The sequence below is a fragment of the Cavia porcellus genome, unplaced genomic scaffold (genome assembly GCF_034190915.1).
Source record: "Cavia porcellus strain 051 isolate PalLab524CR breed Dunkin Hartley unplaced genomic scaffold, mCavPor4.1 scaffold_24, whole genome shotgun sequence".
Classification (NCBI taxonomy): domain Eukaryota; kingdom Metazoa; phylum Chordata; class Mammalia; order Rodentia; family Caviidae; genus Cavia; species Cavia porcellus.
Window position 1 is genome coordinate 22,586,607 of NW_026947507.1, and position 17,072 is coordinate 22,603,678.

Below are 17,072 nucleotides of genomic sequence, written 5' to 3' on the forward strand. Positions count from 1 at the left end.
CCTAAATTCATCTCCTGTAGTTAGCCAGAATCTTAAACAAAAATCAGGCCTGCTGTCATAACTGAGAAAGTTCCAAAATGCAATGTGCATTTCTGTGTCTGTCTTTGCATGTATATGTCTGCAAGAGAATGAAGAAAATATACTAGGCATCAAAACATGATTTATTTTTAAAGTTAATTTGGAGAACCCCTAAACTCAAAATTTCCCACAGTAAAAAATTTCCCACCAGTTAGAAAGTACTTTTTAGACCTCAGGAAGCAACGTGTCCATCAAAGGTCAACTGAAAATATTTTCAAATGTGCTCACTGCATATTAAATCTAAGGATGCCAAAGTGTAGTCTGAAAATGAGACCTATGTTAGGCAATCTGTGACAGATAAGGATCACGTTTAAAAGTTGTGATTATGATGTTCATACAGATTCATCGTATATTCTGATAATAAAAACTTGAACAAAGTACTGAAATGCATATGTATAAGTCATATATAGATGCCACATATATAAAACAACTATGTATAGATATATATGATTTAGATAGCATCCTAATTATTAGTTTTAATCTCTTATTAGTGATTCTAAAGTTTTATTTATCTCTGCCTGAAACTAAAAGGTCATAATATGTACAAACTGAAATTGAAAGGAAAACTAATGCATTTAAACTAATTGACATTTTTAAATGGCAAGTATTTCATAAATTAGAATACTGTACTCTAAATAACCTGGCAAGTATCAAAGAAACTCTATGGACAGAGACATGGATAGAAAATGAAAAAAATCACAACTTACCTTAAAATTAGAGCATAAAAATCAGTATTTCAGAATCAGATAAGAGAATTATAAGGTATGAATATAAATGTAAATTTTACTTATAATAAAAGATAAAGTATGAATATAAAGTAAAAATTTTAAAAACCTCTATTTCCCATAGACAAGTTTAAGAAAGTTATAAATAATTTATTTTGTTAACATTTGCATATCTCCTAGAATTTCCAAAGCACATTTGCATCTACTACTTCACTTTGCATAGGCAACTAAGCTTTTAATAAAACCAATACGTAAAGGGTATGTAAGTGGGAGGAAAGGTGAGGTATTAGAAGTAGATGAATTTGCTCAATAAGTCAAAATATTTAATTCATTTGTTTGAAACCAAACAGCTTCAATTATATACTTCTGATTATCTCTCTTCTTGGGCAGATGGATGAAAATAATCTTAAATTTATTTATATTGGAAGTTAATGGTAAAGGAAATAAAATTCCAAACTTTATAAAAAGAAAATTTAACATATCCACAAATAGAACTTTCCACCTCTTCGCAGGAGAGGCTTCTCACCCTGACCATCTCAGGATAAATTCAGCAGCAGCCAAGAAGCAAACTAGTTTAGTTCATCATCTTCAGCTGAACGGTTTATTGAGTCCCAGCTGCTCTGTTCCTGTTAATGGTACCATTCCTCTTTATGATACTGGGCTTCAAAGCTTTGGGTTTATCTTTGATTCTTCTGTCCTGGCTACTTTTCTTTGGTTGCTGAGATAACACCCAAAATGAAGGCAGGAAAAATTTACTTTAGCTCACTGTGGAAATTCCAGTACATAATCAGCTGGCTCCAAGGCAGGGTGCCAAGGCAGAGGGGCAACACTTCAAGGCAGCAGCCAGCAAAAGCAGCCAGAGCAAAAAGAAGCAAAGAGTAAGCCTCTTCCCTTCCCTTATAGATAGTACACAGATGTCACCTCTCCAAGGTGGGTGTGACACTCACAAAACCTTGCCCTCCTCTTGCACAGGCTGAGGATAGTTACAAATGATCCTGGCTCCCTGCTGTCTCTTAAACTTTCAAACTTCTCAAGTTGACACAATGTATCAACCATAACATCCTCCTTCCACTCAATTAACCTCCAAGGCCTGATGTTTCTAACTGTTCTGTTCACTTAAATTGGGTTTTCCTTTTTTCTGGTTCTGTAACCTCCACTGTAATACCACTAACCCTTTTAAAGGTCTCCACTTCGACCCTTCTACAAATCTCTATCAGTCTCACAGTCCTAAAGTGTCTTTATCCGTCTTCAGTGTAGACTTTACGAACAGCACAACCAACTCTGCCTCTCAATGTATACTTCCTGAACCAAGCATACCACACCACTTGTCCACGTTTTCTGCCCGTGAACCCACTTCCTAGGTACACTGCTTACTCCTCAGAGGTCTTCCCTGAATACTTCTCCGACCCTGACACGACCTTTCCCTCTTCTGAGCCATATCATTTTGCTTTCACGGTCCTAACTGCCTTATGTCGTTCTTTCCTTTCTTCCTGGGAGTAGTCAGCTCCATGGGTTGAGCCTCCTGAAGACAGGGATTGTATTTCCTTGTTACATCACCTGCCAGGCTAGCCCGGTGCCCTGTGCAAACTGGAAATACTCAGTTTAATACTTGTTGAACTATAGACAAAATCACATAGACTTTTAAAAATAAAAATAACAGGTGAAAGCATATAGTGGTTTTTTTTGGTTCAAGTTTTTAATAAAGAAGTAGGCTTTTGGTTCCCTCAAAACACTGTTACTTATTCTTTTAATAAGCAATCAACACCTTGTAAATTACTTAGCCAGTGAATGCAATTCAAAGCTATCACATACATAGATATGAGTTACTCTGGCAGCTGGGTAATGCTTTCCTGCTTCTGGAGTGGAAAATGTTCATCTGAAAAGACTACAGAATAGCCACAAGAACAAATAAGCTAACCACAGTGTCAGATGTCGCAGCTGGACCAACTGCCTGAGGTTTGGTTGCTAAGCCTTGCAGGTGACTCATTTATGTGACTGATATGAGGCAAGAGAACCACACTATTCAGGTCTATATTCTAAAGCTGCAGAAAGTCAGGCGTGGTGGTGCACGCCTATAATCCCAGCACTTGGGAGGCGTGGGCTCCAAAGTGAGTTCAAGGCCAGCCTGAATTGCACAGTGAAACCTTATCTCAAAAAGACCAATCAATCGATCGGTCAGTCAATCTGCAGGAAGCCAGCAACACCAAGCCAGTCTCTGTAGTACTCTCCATGAGGAATGAGGGATGCTATATTCATGAAATGAGAATGTATAGTACACTTTTGGTATGTGGTCAGTACAAGAAGAAAACCTGAAGAGTTATTCGTTTATGTAATTTTAGAGAACATTTGTAAGATTGCCCTCATTCTAATTAATGAATAACTACCTAAAAATTACTATGCTGGGTGCATCTATACACCTGTAATTCCAGGACTCTGGGGTGCTGACAGGAGCATCACAAATTCAAACCCAGCCCAGGCAAGTTAGCAGTTTAGTAAGAACCTGTCTCAAAGGGGTAAAAAACACAGGGGATGTAGTTCAGTGAGAAGGTTCTGTGTTCAATCCCTAATACCACACATAGCAAAACAAACAAACAAATAAAAAAACCAAAACATTACTTATTAAGCTCTACATCAAATTTTTATTATCTTATTTTACTTTTTTGAGACAGGGTCTTATCAAGTTGCCCAGGTTGGCTTTGAACTAACAGTTCTCCGGCACTGGCCTCTCAAATAGCTAGGATTACAGATTGACACCACTGTGCCTGGTTTACAGGAACTTCCGTAAATATTCAAAGGGAATGAAACCTATTTCATCTTTCTAGAAAGGTAAAAAACATTCCAGCTTTTCCAATACTTTTGAGTACTTTGAAATTTTTCTTTCTTGCTTTCTATGCTGGAGATCAAACCCAGGGCCTGCTATGGGCTCCACCACTGAGCTACATCTTCAACCCTTGAAATATTTAAAAGAGAGAGTTTTATCACAAGTATAGAATTTTAAAGAAAGGTATAGGAACATTTGCTAAGATAGTTTGGGGTCCTTTTATTTAAGCAGAGACATGATACACAGAAACACACAATTTTCATTTCTAAGTAACGGGCCACAGAAAAGCATGTAGGAAACAACTGGCCTATGATGGGCATGAAAGAAGGGAAGGAGGGCACAAAGAGGAAAGAAAAAAAGGAAGAAATGAAAGGCAAGAGAAAAAGAACAGAAAAGAGGAAAGGAAGAAGGCAGGAGAGAAACTGCAGGACAGGCAGGAGTGAAAGACGGGAGGTGTGGATGGCAACTGGCATCGAAAAGTTTGAAGAGAGATGAACGATTTTCCATCACAGAAGGTAAAAGTAAGAGCGAGATAAATAGGCAAGACAATGTGTGACATTTAAGTACTTCAAAAAGCAACAGCACATCAAAGTTAAATAGTAACTGAAGATATTTCAATGCTGACAAGAAGGGGTTAAAAGGAGCCAATAACACTTGAGTTGCTAACCAACAGGGCTACGCAAAAGACTATTCATGTATTATGCTGCTCATTTCTAATGCCAATCCGGAGAGCACGGCATTGTTAGTTTCCAGTGTAATGACCAGGTAACTGAGGCTACAGAACGTAAGTGACAGGTCGAAGATCTCACATCAGATAACGGAGCCAAAGGCTGAACACGGGTGTCAGAGACGGGGGCAAACTGAGGCCTAATTGGCTTCCTCTGTGAGCACAAAGGAGCAACGCAACACACATGGATGAAGGCATGTTGCAGGTACTGGGGAAAGTTCACACAGCTGAGATTACACTGCACCGGAGCACATGTAAATAAATGGGTGACACGATGCAGATGAATCTTGTGTTACTTAAATTGCTTGAACTACAGTCTGAGTGAATAAAAAAAGGAGGAGGACCCAGGGACTGGGGGCACCTCTGCTGACTAAGAGGCAAGAGCCTCCAATCGGCCCTATGTTAAACTAACTCTGTGTCTCTCATTCACCCCCATGTGCCTCTGGGATCAGGAACAAACTAGCAGCAGGACTGTGGCAAGCCACGCCCTGGGTGGGAAAGCTCAGAGGAATAGGCTGATTCCCCACGGCGGGGGCCTGGGGCAGGAACCTGGGTGCAGGTTGGTCTGCTGCACACTCGCAGTCTTCATTCATTCATTCATTCACTCAGCAACCAACCTGGTACTACTGAGCTATGTGTTGGTTCCTGGGAGGGCCTAGTGAGGAAAACAGACAGTCCTTAATTTTAAGAGTTTATCACTTAGTGAGAAAAATAGTCAATAAACAACTAAGTAAACCAGTAACTCAATATAAAATTGAATGTATATTATAAACAAAATGGCCAGAATAGTAACAGAAAATAAATTGGAGTATTACTAAGTGAACATGGTTAACGAAGTCCAGCTGAGACAAAAGGATAGTAAAGGGTCGGCAATAAAAATAGTAAAAAGTATTCACAGAAGAGTAAAGAGGACTTGTAAATGACCCGAAACAGATGCCCACATGCAGATCCCATAGGCGAGGATCCCATGGGTGAGGAGCACAGTAGTAAGCAAGGTCTACAGGGAAATCTTTCCATGAAGGGTCACAGCATAGCGGCTGCTGCAGGCTGGAAGTCTGGGCTTGAAGTGCTCTGGGAAGGTGAAGAATGGTTTTAGATGAACCACATTTGCGTTTCTAAAAGATCACTCTGCTTTCTGTATGAACATGTAATAGGAAGTAGGAGGTAAGAGCAGTAAATGGAAAGACCAGGAAAGACAGTTTTATAGCATTTTGGTGGTCACATGGATAAAGGTGGTGGCCGTGGAGACAAAGGAAATGGACATCAGAAGGAATCTGAGTTATATTTTGGTGACAGAAACCAGATGCCATCCTGATAGACTGGATATGACACAGAAAGGGAGGAAGGGTGGGTGTGTCTGAATCCTAAGCTCTAAGTCTTCTATATCATTTGATTTTCATAGTGTATTTCTTATAATGCAAAGTTAGCTATATTTATAGTGGCTTTTTTTTATATATTGGGGATTGAACTTAGGACCTTGCACTTGCCTTGCGGGTGCTTATGCCACTGAGCTATATCAGGCTTATACTGCCATTTAAAGTGATGTATATTTTGATAAGTAGTTCACAGTTGCACACTGCTAAGCTCCTCCTCCCACTGTACACTGTCTAGCAACAGACATGCCCTAGACATGATGTGGCAGAAAGAGGGTTTTGGCACCTAGTGGTGAATTGCAGTTTTGCCACTTTGCTGGGTCTATACAAAGAAGTCACAGCTCTGAACCTCAGACTTTATGTGCGCAGGTAAAGATTCTCTTACACTTCCACTGGGAGAAATGGATAATTTATAGTAACTCACAAAACGCATTAGTAGTCAATAAATGGTAGATTCTCACTCTGTTTTCTCCCTTATCTCCCAGTGATAAGAAAGCCATCAGTTTTCAAGTGTCTCTCTAACAGAATACAGAGTACAGGACTGTTGCATTTAACATAATTAAGACACACATTAGGTTTTGGTACTAAAGGCTACTCACATGCAGCTCTATTTAATATATAAATTCTAATTCTGTAACAACCACCTGACTTCCTGACTAGCTGGGCTGCCAGATAAAATATAGACTATTCAGTTTAAATCCAGAATATTCAGTTACACATAAACAAGAAATTTATAAGTATAGTATATCACACACAATATTTGAGGGATAGTTCTACTAAATTCTTTTCACTATCTTAAGTTCAAATTTAATTAGGTGCCTTGCATTTCTATTTGCTAAATCCGACAACTTAATGACTAGGCAAGTCTCTACATGGAATAAATTTTTCCAGGATTCCTTTACAGTCCTGTGAGAGGCTAACCCTTCACTGTGTTACACATTACATCTCTCACTCTAATGAGTCTACACTTCCACTCCTACTCTCTCTGAGGTGATTTCAGCCATTACCTCTCACTTCTACCAATAATCACACAATGCCCAAAGCCTAGAGAGTGGCACTGTATCAGACATGGAATTCTACTTAGAGGTCACAAAGAATGCTCGTGTATGCATGCAGGTAAGTTTGTGGGTGACTATGGGGGAGGGGTGTACACTTGTGGTGTACTTTTAAAAGAATATGCTAACAATACATCACTGAGAATACACTTAGAGAATTTTCTAGTAGTGACAGATTAGATTTGCATCCACATTAATAAAAGCTATTTAGACTGAACAGAGGTACAATCATTTATTGACCAAGCTAAAAGAGAAAAAAGCTTTGAGTTCACTTAATAATAACTGTCTATGAAAGTTAAAGACTCGTGAATCTTTCTTTAAAATCGGACCATATGAAAAGAATGTGAAAGCGTAGGCCACAGTTTTATCTGTCACTGGTCTCCTTTTGAACACACTCAAGTGTTTCAATTTCTGGCTTCAGTACGAAGGAAAAAAATTAAAAGGAAACATAAGTATAGCTACTCCTATGAAATACCCAGAGTATTATTTATGACAGTACTTGCTTTTGCTCCCAACAAGATAAAGAACTTGCTTGCTCTGGAGTAAAAATCAACACACTGAGGAAGTTTTGCTCTTAAACAATTGTCAGTTGAACTAAACAAAATATTTAATAGTGCAGTTTATTTTCACCCTGCTACAAGTTCATTTTCTCACTGTGCCCTGGAAATAAAAAATCTCACAGACCAATGCTAGTCTGTGGACCAGGTTTTGTGTGAGTAGCACCTATGCATATAGAAAACTCTAGAATTTTATACAATGTACCTGCAATACAATGGGAAACATGGAGGGCCCTCCTTTTTCTGGCCATTTTGCCGACCAAAGGTGCTGCTATTTCACTGAAATAAAGGCATAAATATCTTATCCATTCCTAACAATCTCATTAAATAAATATCTATCAGAACAGTAGTTGCCCCAGTTTTAGAAAAAGGAGGATGTGTGCTTACTCTTCCTGACGTAAGTCATTGACGCTGCGGTCCAGTGAGATCATGTCACTTGCCACCATGTTAAATCCAAATTCTTTAATGCTGGCTTGAACTGCATGTTTGAATTCTGGTCCCAAAACCAATGGCTTCGCTTTCTCTCCGGGGCCACCAACCACTCCTTGAGGCTCAGGTTCTTTGGGTTCAAAGTTACCGAGGATCCCGGGGCGTAGCACAGGATCGTGGTAGGTGAATGTCTGAGGCTTAAATGTGAGATACTGCCTCTGCATTATGTCTTTTTGGGAATCTCCTCCAGCATGGTGCTCCTGTTCTTTTTTGGCCTTGTTTTTTCTTCTAATAGACTCTAAATCCACTTCTACTCCTTCCACATGAGGCCATGGCACCACAGGTTTGAATCTGTCATCCCCAGGAGCTAGTCCATTGCCTCCTCGGTTAGGCATGGGGTTATTGACATCTCTGTCTTCCTATACAAAAGGGAGGGGGATATACAATAAGTACATGAAGGCAAACCAGAGCAGGAGAGTTTCTGATACAAATATTCATGTTCGTTAAAAAGCTGAGGCAAAATACAACAGTTTAAAGTATGAAATACAAGCAGGTCATCAATCAGTTCTCATTAGAAAATGTATCTCAGGGTATAAAGGAAACGTCAAAAAAAGCCACTTCCTCATCTTACTATTCCAAAGTACACAAATGGACACATTTTTAGCTTATCCTTATAAATGTAACTCTCTATCAAAGACCTCCAAGTGATATATGTTATCAAGAGTTAGAACAATGAGCTTGTAGGACATTGATTAAAACACTTAATACGTCACACTGTACATAGTCACCTAGTGTATGACAAATAGAACCTTTTGTCAGCAGTGCAGTTATATGGTGGCAGTAACACTGGATGGATATCAACATTAATTTTGTGCCCCAAATGGAAGAGGGACAAGATGGGAATATGCATTCGATAGACCCAATTCAGGATTTTCTTTTCTTTCTTTTTTTTGCTATGTAGTTCAGACTGGCCTTGAACTTGCTATGAGCCCAGCTGGCCTCCAACTCACAATAATCCTCCGGTCTCAGCCTTCTGAGTGCTGGGATTACGGGCATGTGCCACCACACCCAGCTTTAATTCAATGTTTTCAGTGAGAATTTAGCTGAATTTAGAACTATGCAAAGCTCACTTTTAATAACTATAACCAAAAAGCTTGGGTTTTTAAATGATATCTAATACCTACTTTGCCCCATCCCACAGTAAAAACAGATTCTGCATATATGGCTATTCAGTAAAGGGTACCCTTCTTTAAATCTGACTTTTTTTTTTTATTACCTATGGAGAACATTCCATCAGAATCCTGAGTGCTTTTACTTTTGATGTATAGTACATTTACTTTTTCTAAATCAGTATCATTGTTTTCATTATGCAGTGGTTCTATTAGTATCACTTCAGTTGATTTTTAAAAACATTGATGTCTTTGTGTGTTTGTCTCAGACACTGATTTAACCGGTCTGTGTATCTGAATTTTTAAAAAGTATTTCAGGTCACTGTAGGCATCTAAGCCTGACAACCACTAGCTTAAAGCAGAACTGCTGCCTATAATGATACATGGGATTTATTGAGTGTTCACAACAAGAGAAGAGGTGAGGAAAGCAGAACTGAAAGATATGCAAACAAGTCTGCTTCACACTCTATGATAAGACTGCATGATTCCTTGGATATTAACAGAATTAGTACTACCTGACCATCATCTTTCTATCATGGTATAACTATCTAGAAAAGTAAAGTTTAAAACTTTTAAGGAATACAGAAGTAAAGCCTTAAATATGTTACCTACTGGTAGTTTAGCTAGAGACAAAAGTCTCTGTAGAAAGTTATTTCAGAAGTGAATTTAGTGAGTATGGCCAGTAAAAGGAATTCTGAAAACTTATATATTTATTTAAATGATATAAGCATATGATACAAAATGCAAAAGTTCCAAAGGCTATGCAATGCAGAGTAAGCTTTTCTGTTTTTTCTTCTGTAGAGCCAATTATAGCTATCTACTTCTTAAGAGTCTTTCCATAAATATTACATATGCATGTATAAGAACATGTGTATATATGGGATACATTTTTTTCTGGTATCAGGAATCAACCTCACAACCTCACTCTTACTAAGCAGGAATTGTGCCACTAAGCTATATCCCTGGCCTCAGATTTTTAAATTAATTATTAAAAAGGAAACCCTAAGATCGTACAGCTGGTTCAAAGACAAATCCAAAGACAAGACAAACAAACATCAAGAATACTAATTTACAAACAGGTGTTAAATCGGTCAATATCCACAAGGTAATAATAAAATCATTTTATCAAGCACAATTTGCATTTGCATTACTAAACAGGTTTCTGTAATTTACAGGATTTTAAAATAGCCCAAAGATAATGAAAGAGTAGCAAAGTTCTAAAGTTAAGCCAGATAATATTCCCAATCTTTTTTTGAGAGGAGCATTTCAAAATTTTATAAATATCCCCCCATATACCATAATACTGTAAGATGCAGTACCACCTGATTATGTAATCGTGATGCCTTTCTTCAGCCACATGCTTGAAGGTAAGGCCTGAGGAAGCAAGGGCTTATTCTGAACCTAACCTGTGCGCCCTACTAAGCTTCAAAGTAGAAGGTCATCTTGCCAGAACTAAGGGACTAAGGTTTTCTTGAGAAATAACTACTCCTATAAAAAATATATATATACTCAGCATTGAAACTGCAATGAGATTTGGAAGACAGAAAGTGTCTGTTTCTCCAATTTGTCTTCTGGCTCTTCCCCAACTTACTTAAGATAGTGTTGTAAATGAATTAAAATAGAGATCAAGATACTGGACCCAAGTTGTTGATGTTGAATTACATATAGCACACAAAGAAGAAAAGAACACCTTCCCCTTCAGATTTTCACTTTATGGGCTCCAGGGAACTGGTAAATAGGGAGGTAGAAAATGAGAAGCAAAGAAATATCACTGAACACGTAAGCGTACACCAAATCCACAGTCATAGCAGCCACTAGATTATCCAATGTTCCATCAGAGCAAAACTACATTAAAATAATATGGCTATAAGAATACATGAAATCAGCTACCCATACATGCTCTCCTTGACACTGGCCTACACTAACATAAAAATTGTAAATTTAAATACTTCTCAAATTCACCCACTGTAGCAAGAGAAGTTTTCTCTAATACAAATTCCATGCATATCCTCCACTAAATATTGTTTGATCTTTTCTCTGACTTAATGACTTTGTCCAACCTTGCTGGTGTTCCTAGGATTCTATGAGAATTCTATTTGTTATTATATTCTACTGTAGGTTACTTCACCAGTTGTCCACGTCTATTTCCCAATCCTTATCACATTTCTGATCTCCAGATCTTACAGTCAACTGTTTTCTGAACATTTCTACTTATATCTTTCTGGCACCTAAATATAACATACCTGAAACTGAATCTTTCATTCATTCACCTTACATCATCTGTTTTATTTACTTCCCTCCTTCTGGGAACCACCATCCACTGAACTGATCAAATCCAAACCCTGTATTCACCTTCAACTTCTTGTTCTGCCGACCCCTCTGACATTCAATCAGCATGAATTTCCATCAGTTCTGTCACCTGGGCAGCTCCTGAATTTGACCACTTCCATTACTGTCATCACCACTGCTTTACTTTGGGCCACTCATGGCCACTCATACCTAAACAAGACTACTACAAATGTCATAACAATGGTAACTATAAATACTATTTTTCTACAGCAGTAGGGATTTTCCCTAGTTAAAATATAAGCATGGTAACTTTCCCTGCTTACAACATTTCACCAATGTGGTAAGTTTATGTTCCTCACAGGATGCACCAGGCTTTCCAGACTCCTGCTTGAATTTATGCAACGTCTCCATTGTGAATCAAGAGAGTAGGAGTTAACTAATTTGAAGAGGAATAAATAATGAACATTTTTGGTTTTGCAGACCGCAGGATCTCTGCTGCAATTATTTGTTTGCCATTGTAGCTGTAAAACAGTTACAGACAATATATAAATGAACAAATAAGGCTGTGTTCAATAAAACTTCATGCACAAAGACAGATGATAGGTGGACTTGGCCACCATTACCTGCCTTCGACCTTTAGTCTTGTGAAAGACAAGAGCCTACCATAGGCACCACTCCATTTTCAGTGGTTATCCTGGCAGGTAATTCCTCAGCAAATATTTACTGAATACATGAATGGGTATTTCTGCTTGGTGACAAGAGGCTAAGAGAGGAAAAGGGAAAGAAAGAGAACAGAGAATCTGAAATGTGAGAGAGGGATCTGTATCAGAGGGGCTTATATTGGCAATACCTAAGAATTCATCAGGAACATAATTATTGTCTGCATGGTATTTTACTTGAAACAATTACATAAAACAACATCAGAAAAACTGAATTTTCTTAATTCTCAAAGCTTGTATCCCATTAAATCTAAAGGCAGAATCAAATGGTAGAACTGTATGTAACACCAAGTCAGTTAAGAATAATCACATCAAATCTTAATGTCATGTGATTCAAAGAGTGGCTGTAAAGTACAATACTTAACTTCCCAGAAGGGAAACTTCACACTTCTTCCTGAGAGTGAATGAGAATTAGTAAATGCCTCTGTGACTCACTGGCACTATGATGCTTTCATAAGCAACAGCTGATTTACTATACAGCCAAAATCAATGAATCACGGTGACTAGAAATGGAAAACAGAATCAGTAGAGAACTTTCCAAGATCATTATGTTCAGAAAAGCAGAACTAGACTGACAATATATTCACATATCATAAGATGGTCAGACTATAGTCACTATCCTCCTTACAACTTAGAGGACCTCTACTCATACTCTCAAAGCCTACTTATGTATGCTATTTTTCCAACATGTTCATGCCTTGGCAGAAATTCTATGAATCCAGAAGGATTTAGAAAAATGATCTTTAGAGCAAATGACAGTGAGATAGGCATTTTGGGACTTGGAGTCAAGCGAACCCCAGAAAACTACATCCATAATGATGAGCTTATATAGTCACATGACCTTTTGAGAAATTACAACTTGGGAATGGCTACTATTAAACATGTGTGCACTATTTGGTTATCCTTCTTCATGTGCCACAGAATTTAGAAGTATAACATGACAAATTTCATTCTGTGATTTAAAACCCGTCTGACCAAAAATACCTTTAGAATATAATTCATATCCTCATCCATTTTCTGGTTATCCATTTTCTGGTTATACTTACTCATCTAGGAGATGAAGGAACAAGTGCAGAGAGCAGAGAGGGAGGCTGTTAGAGCAGACAGCAGAAGTCCAGGGGAAATCGGGTGTGCACTGGGCAGGGGCTCCTCCCACGCTCACCATAGTGTGGTGCTTTGTGGGTGGGAACATGGGTGCTCAGGCCTTGGTACCCTTTCTTCTCTCCACTTAGCTACAACTGGATTCTAAACTATTCCATCTGCCATTTTGTGCAGAATGAAGATCTTTAAGTCTTGCTCCTTTCAAAGCACTGAGAGATGACTGCCCCCCCGGTGACCCTGTTGAGTATCCTGGGAGGGCAGGGGTCGAGAAATTGTCAGGGTTTTCAAAGGGTGGACCTGAGACTAAATTGAGACCTTACCATTCCTTGAATAAACATAGTGTCCTTCTTTCAGGTGAGGATACAATTTCTAAAAATATACTTTTAAAACTCTTATTAAAGTGGGAGGAGATTTAAAGCTAGTTTTCAATAGCAATGCCTGTTAGCAACTAAGGCAGAACTGAAAAATGGAAAAAGTGTGCTTTAGGCAGGTAAACTTACATAAATATAAAAATTCCATTAAGCCCTAGATACAGATTTTAAGTATGACATTGCTCTGATAAGAAAAATTACCTGCTGAAAGGAGATTCACTTAGGAGGATTAACTCCCAGGTCAAGACAGATAAGCCAGGAGTTAACAAAGGAGAGAAAAGAGAACAGTTGACATCAAAGTGACTGTTCCACCTAAAGAAATCCAGGTTAGCAACTTCATCACTGTATTAGACTCCAGCAGAATAATCAGGTTGAGTACTGCACAATATGCTAGTTAGAACCAAACCCTCAGTACTGAGACACTAAGACTTTGGACTGAGAATACCTATTAGATAAAAGCTGGTTTGTAGGGTCTCCTAAAATCTGTGCCATGTTGGAACTTAGGGCACTGGGAAACCAAGCAACCAGCTCACCTCCCTGTAAGCAGCCATGAGCTTACCTGCGTGCAGGCTGAGAACCAAACATCTCCCACCCTGTTAGCAAATGGGAGCCAGAGATCTAAGCATTTCTTGGGAGGTTGACTATATGCAATAGGGCAAATCTGGGGAATTTCCTTCTACCATCTCTTTGAAGACAAATATTTTTATCACTGTTTTGCTTTGTTCTAATTAACTGTATTGCTCTATTCAATATTCTGTTTTGATAAGTTCTATAATGTTCTGTATTTCATTTGATTTTGCTATACCTGATTGAAAGAACAACTATTATGAAGATAACAAAATATACTATGGTACCTATTACTGTTATCCTGATAACCTGCTCTGAAGTTCTGTACCAATTTCACTGCATTGTCTCAATTGGCTTTGTTCTGTCTTGTTCTGTCATATTTTACTACTTCAAAATAATTAAAAAAATTTTTTAAAGCTGGTCATTATTCTTTTTACTTTTTCTCTCAAGATTTCTGATATATCATAATAATTATAGTCATAAGTGAATTTAACAACCCATAGGAAATATTTTACCAGGTTTTTATCAGGCATTTTGGACCAATTATGTGCCACTCTGCATTAGCCACATAAACAAAATATGAAACATAATGCGTAATACAGATCTATCCTGTGCTATAGTAAATAAAGAAATTAATACATCTTTCTAAAAAATAGGCTATATCACAGTTTTGAACATTTTGTCATCTTAGGAAAAAGAAGTTTTTATTACACTTATCATTATACAAGAGCCTCTCCTCACCAAAAATCTCACTGTTGTGCAACCAGTTAAACCATCCTTGAATTTCCACGCATACCACTAGTATTTTTAAAAAAGAGATACCCATCTGCACTGACACAGTAATTTTGTGAAGATCTTTGTGAGTAATCATAATCAACTATACAATATCCAGTAATGACAAACTTTAAGTCTTTGGATCTTTCCTTTAGTTGTAAAATAATTTCTTTCCTATAATTAGGATAATTTAATTTTGTTACTCATTTGACTTAATAGGAAAGTTAATGTATTTAAAAATACTGTAAATCAGGTAGAAAGAAATCAATTTTTTTTATTTATTTAAGGAGAAAAAGAAGAAAAAAAACACAAAAAGGATACAAGTTACACAGAATTTCAGAAAAATAAACAATAGGGAATTACTAGTTAATAGATTACATATTGTTATCTTAGAAATAGTTGTTCAAGTTACAAAATTAAAGCATACAAAGTGGACTTTCAAAAAGTGAGACTGGAAACAGTTTTGTTCAATGATCCAACAAAACTCAGTATTATGGTTATCTATCTTATACACTTAAATATATATGCAGTTATATTCTTTAGAGCACTTTCTTTTCCTTTCTTTTGTACAATGACAATTACACATTTTGGGTTTTATTATTCCCACAGTTCTTACTACTTTTTTTTTGAAGAGAGTAAAACTAAATGTGACATAACAGAACAGAGTCAGTCAAATCAAAAGGATGGGCATAATAGATAATGTAAAAACAAAATATAAGGTGATCAACAATGGTTACCATAATGCCTCTTGCTATCTTAAAAAGAATTGCCTATATCATCAGTTATAATAAAATTGAACAAAACAGTAAAGAATAAAACCAAAACATTGGAGACATTACAGGACTTTAAAAGAAGATAATAGTCAACCAGAATGAGCATCATAATGAATCTTATTGTCTTTACAGTTGTTGCCTATACTTTCGAACTTGATACTATCAAGCAAAGCAGAATAGAGGAAAGTCAGTCAAAGCAAGATGGTGAGGGCTATACAGGGTTTCAAATCAAGTTAATAGGAAATCAAAGTGGGTTACTGTAATGTATTCTGCTATTTTTTTATTTTTCCCTTAATTAAAAAGATAAAAATAAAAAAGTAAATAATTAAAAAAAAGGAGACTGAGATAAAAGGGCATAACAACAAAACAGCGCAGGTCAAAGCATAACCATTTAAGTAAAATAGTGTTTCACCACAAGATATCCTGACATAAAAGTAGTTAACATAGTGTCTCTTTCCTTGAAATCTTTTGAGTATAATTTCGTATACTGTAGCACCAAACATATCAAGACAATGTAAAACCATTTAAGGGAATGACAGTATTAGACAGTATTGGTATTTAGAACCAACTGTCAGAAGATGAACAATGGTTTCTGTATAATCTCCTTGTCTATAAAAGTTTTTGCTTATATTATCACATATAATAAAATACAGTAAGATACAACCTGTTAAGACTGATAGAGACAGAAGAATAAAAGCTTGATGGGACTTCAAAGCAAGATGATACTAAATCAGCACTAGCTATTACGATGTCTAGTTTTCTCCAAAATAGCTGTTCCTACCATCCAATCTTCTCTGCCTCATTTCTGTTGAGCTATTTTTCTGCTGCTTGTTGTCAGTTTGTCTTCTTCATTTTGCTTTCTGCCCCATTCATTGTGGCCTCTCTGTCACTGTTTCTGAAGTCTTGGTATTTTCCTATTTTAGAATATTCTGCAGTATTCTCTGTAGAGTTGAATTGGTGGTTGCAAATTCCCTTAGTTCCTCTTTATCCTGGAAGCACCTTGTTTTTCCATCAAATTCTAGGGACAGTTGTACAGGATATATCAATCTTGGCTGGAGGTTGTTATCTTTCAAAGCTTGAATTATTTTCCCCCCACACTCTTCGTGATTCGATGGTTTGTGCTGAGAAGTCTGCTGTAATTCTGATGGGTGTTCCCTTGTAAGTGATTTGTTTCTTGTCTCTGATGGCTTTTAGTATTCTGTTCTTATATTGTATTTCTGGACTTTTGATTATTATATGCCTGGGTATAGCTCTGTTTGGGTTGTAGGTGGCTGGGGTCCTGTATGCCTCATACCTTTGAGTATCTTTACCTTTTGCTAAAGTAGGGAAATGCTCTTGGATTATTTCTGTGAATAGCTTTTGTAGTCCATTTGTGTCCCTACTTCTTCTTTTATGTTCTTAATTCTTAAGTTATAGATCCTCTTATCATCTTTCAGCCTTTGTATTATTGCTGTTTGTTTTCTTGTTATTTTTAAGAAGTTTTTCATTTCATGCTCCCATTTTACAAATCTGCCCTCCATTTAGGTTAATCTATCCTTAGTTTC

General features: G+C 37.2%; 1 protein-coding gene across 2 annotated transcripts in view; it reads right to left on the reverse strand.

Moving 5' to 3' along the window:
• Positions 1 to 17,072, reverse strand: part of Galnt7 (polypeptide N-acetylgalactosaminyltransferase 7) — a 134,576-nt gene that overhangs the window by 49,120 nt on the left and 68,384 nt on the right. For both annotated transcript variants that reach the window (XM_063234749.1, XM_063234748.1), the window contains exon 2: positions 7,724 to 8,184. In XM_063234749.1, coding sequence (XP_063090819.1) covers positions 7,724 to 8,184 — 461 coding nt within the window. The remainder of the gene's footprint in view (positions 1 to 7,723; positions 8,185 to 17,072) is intronic.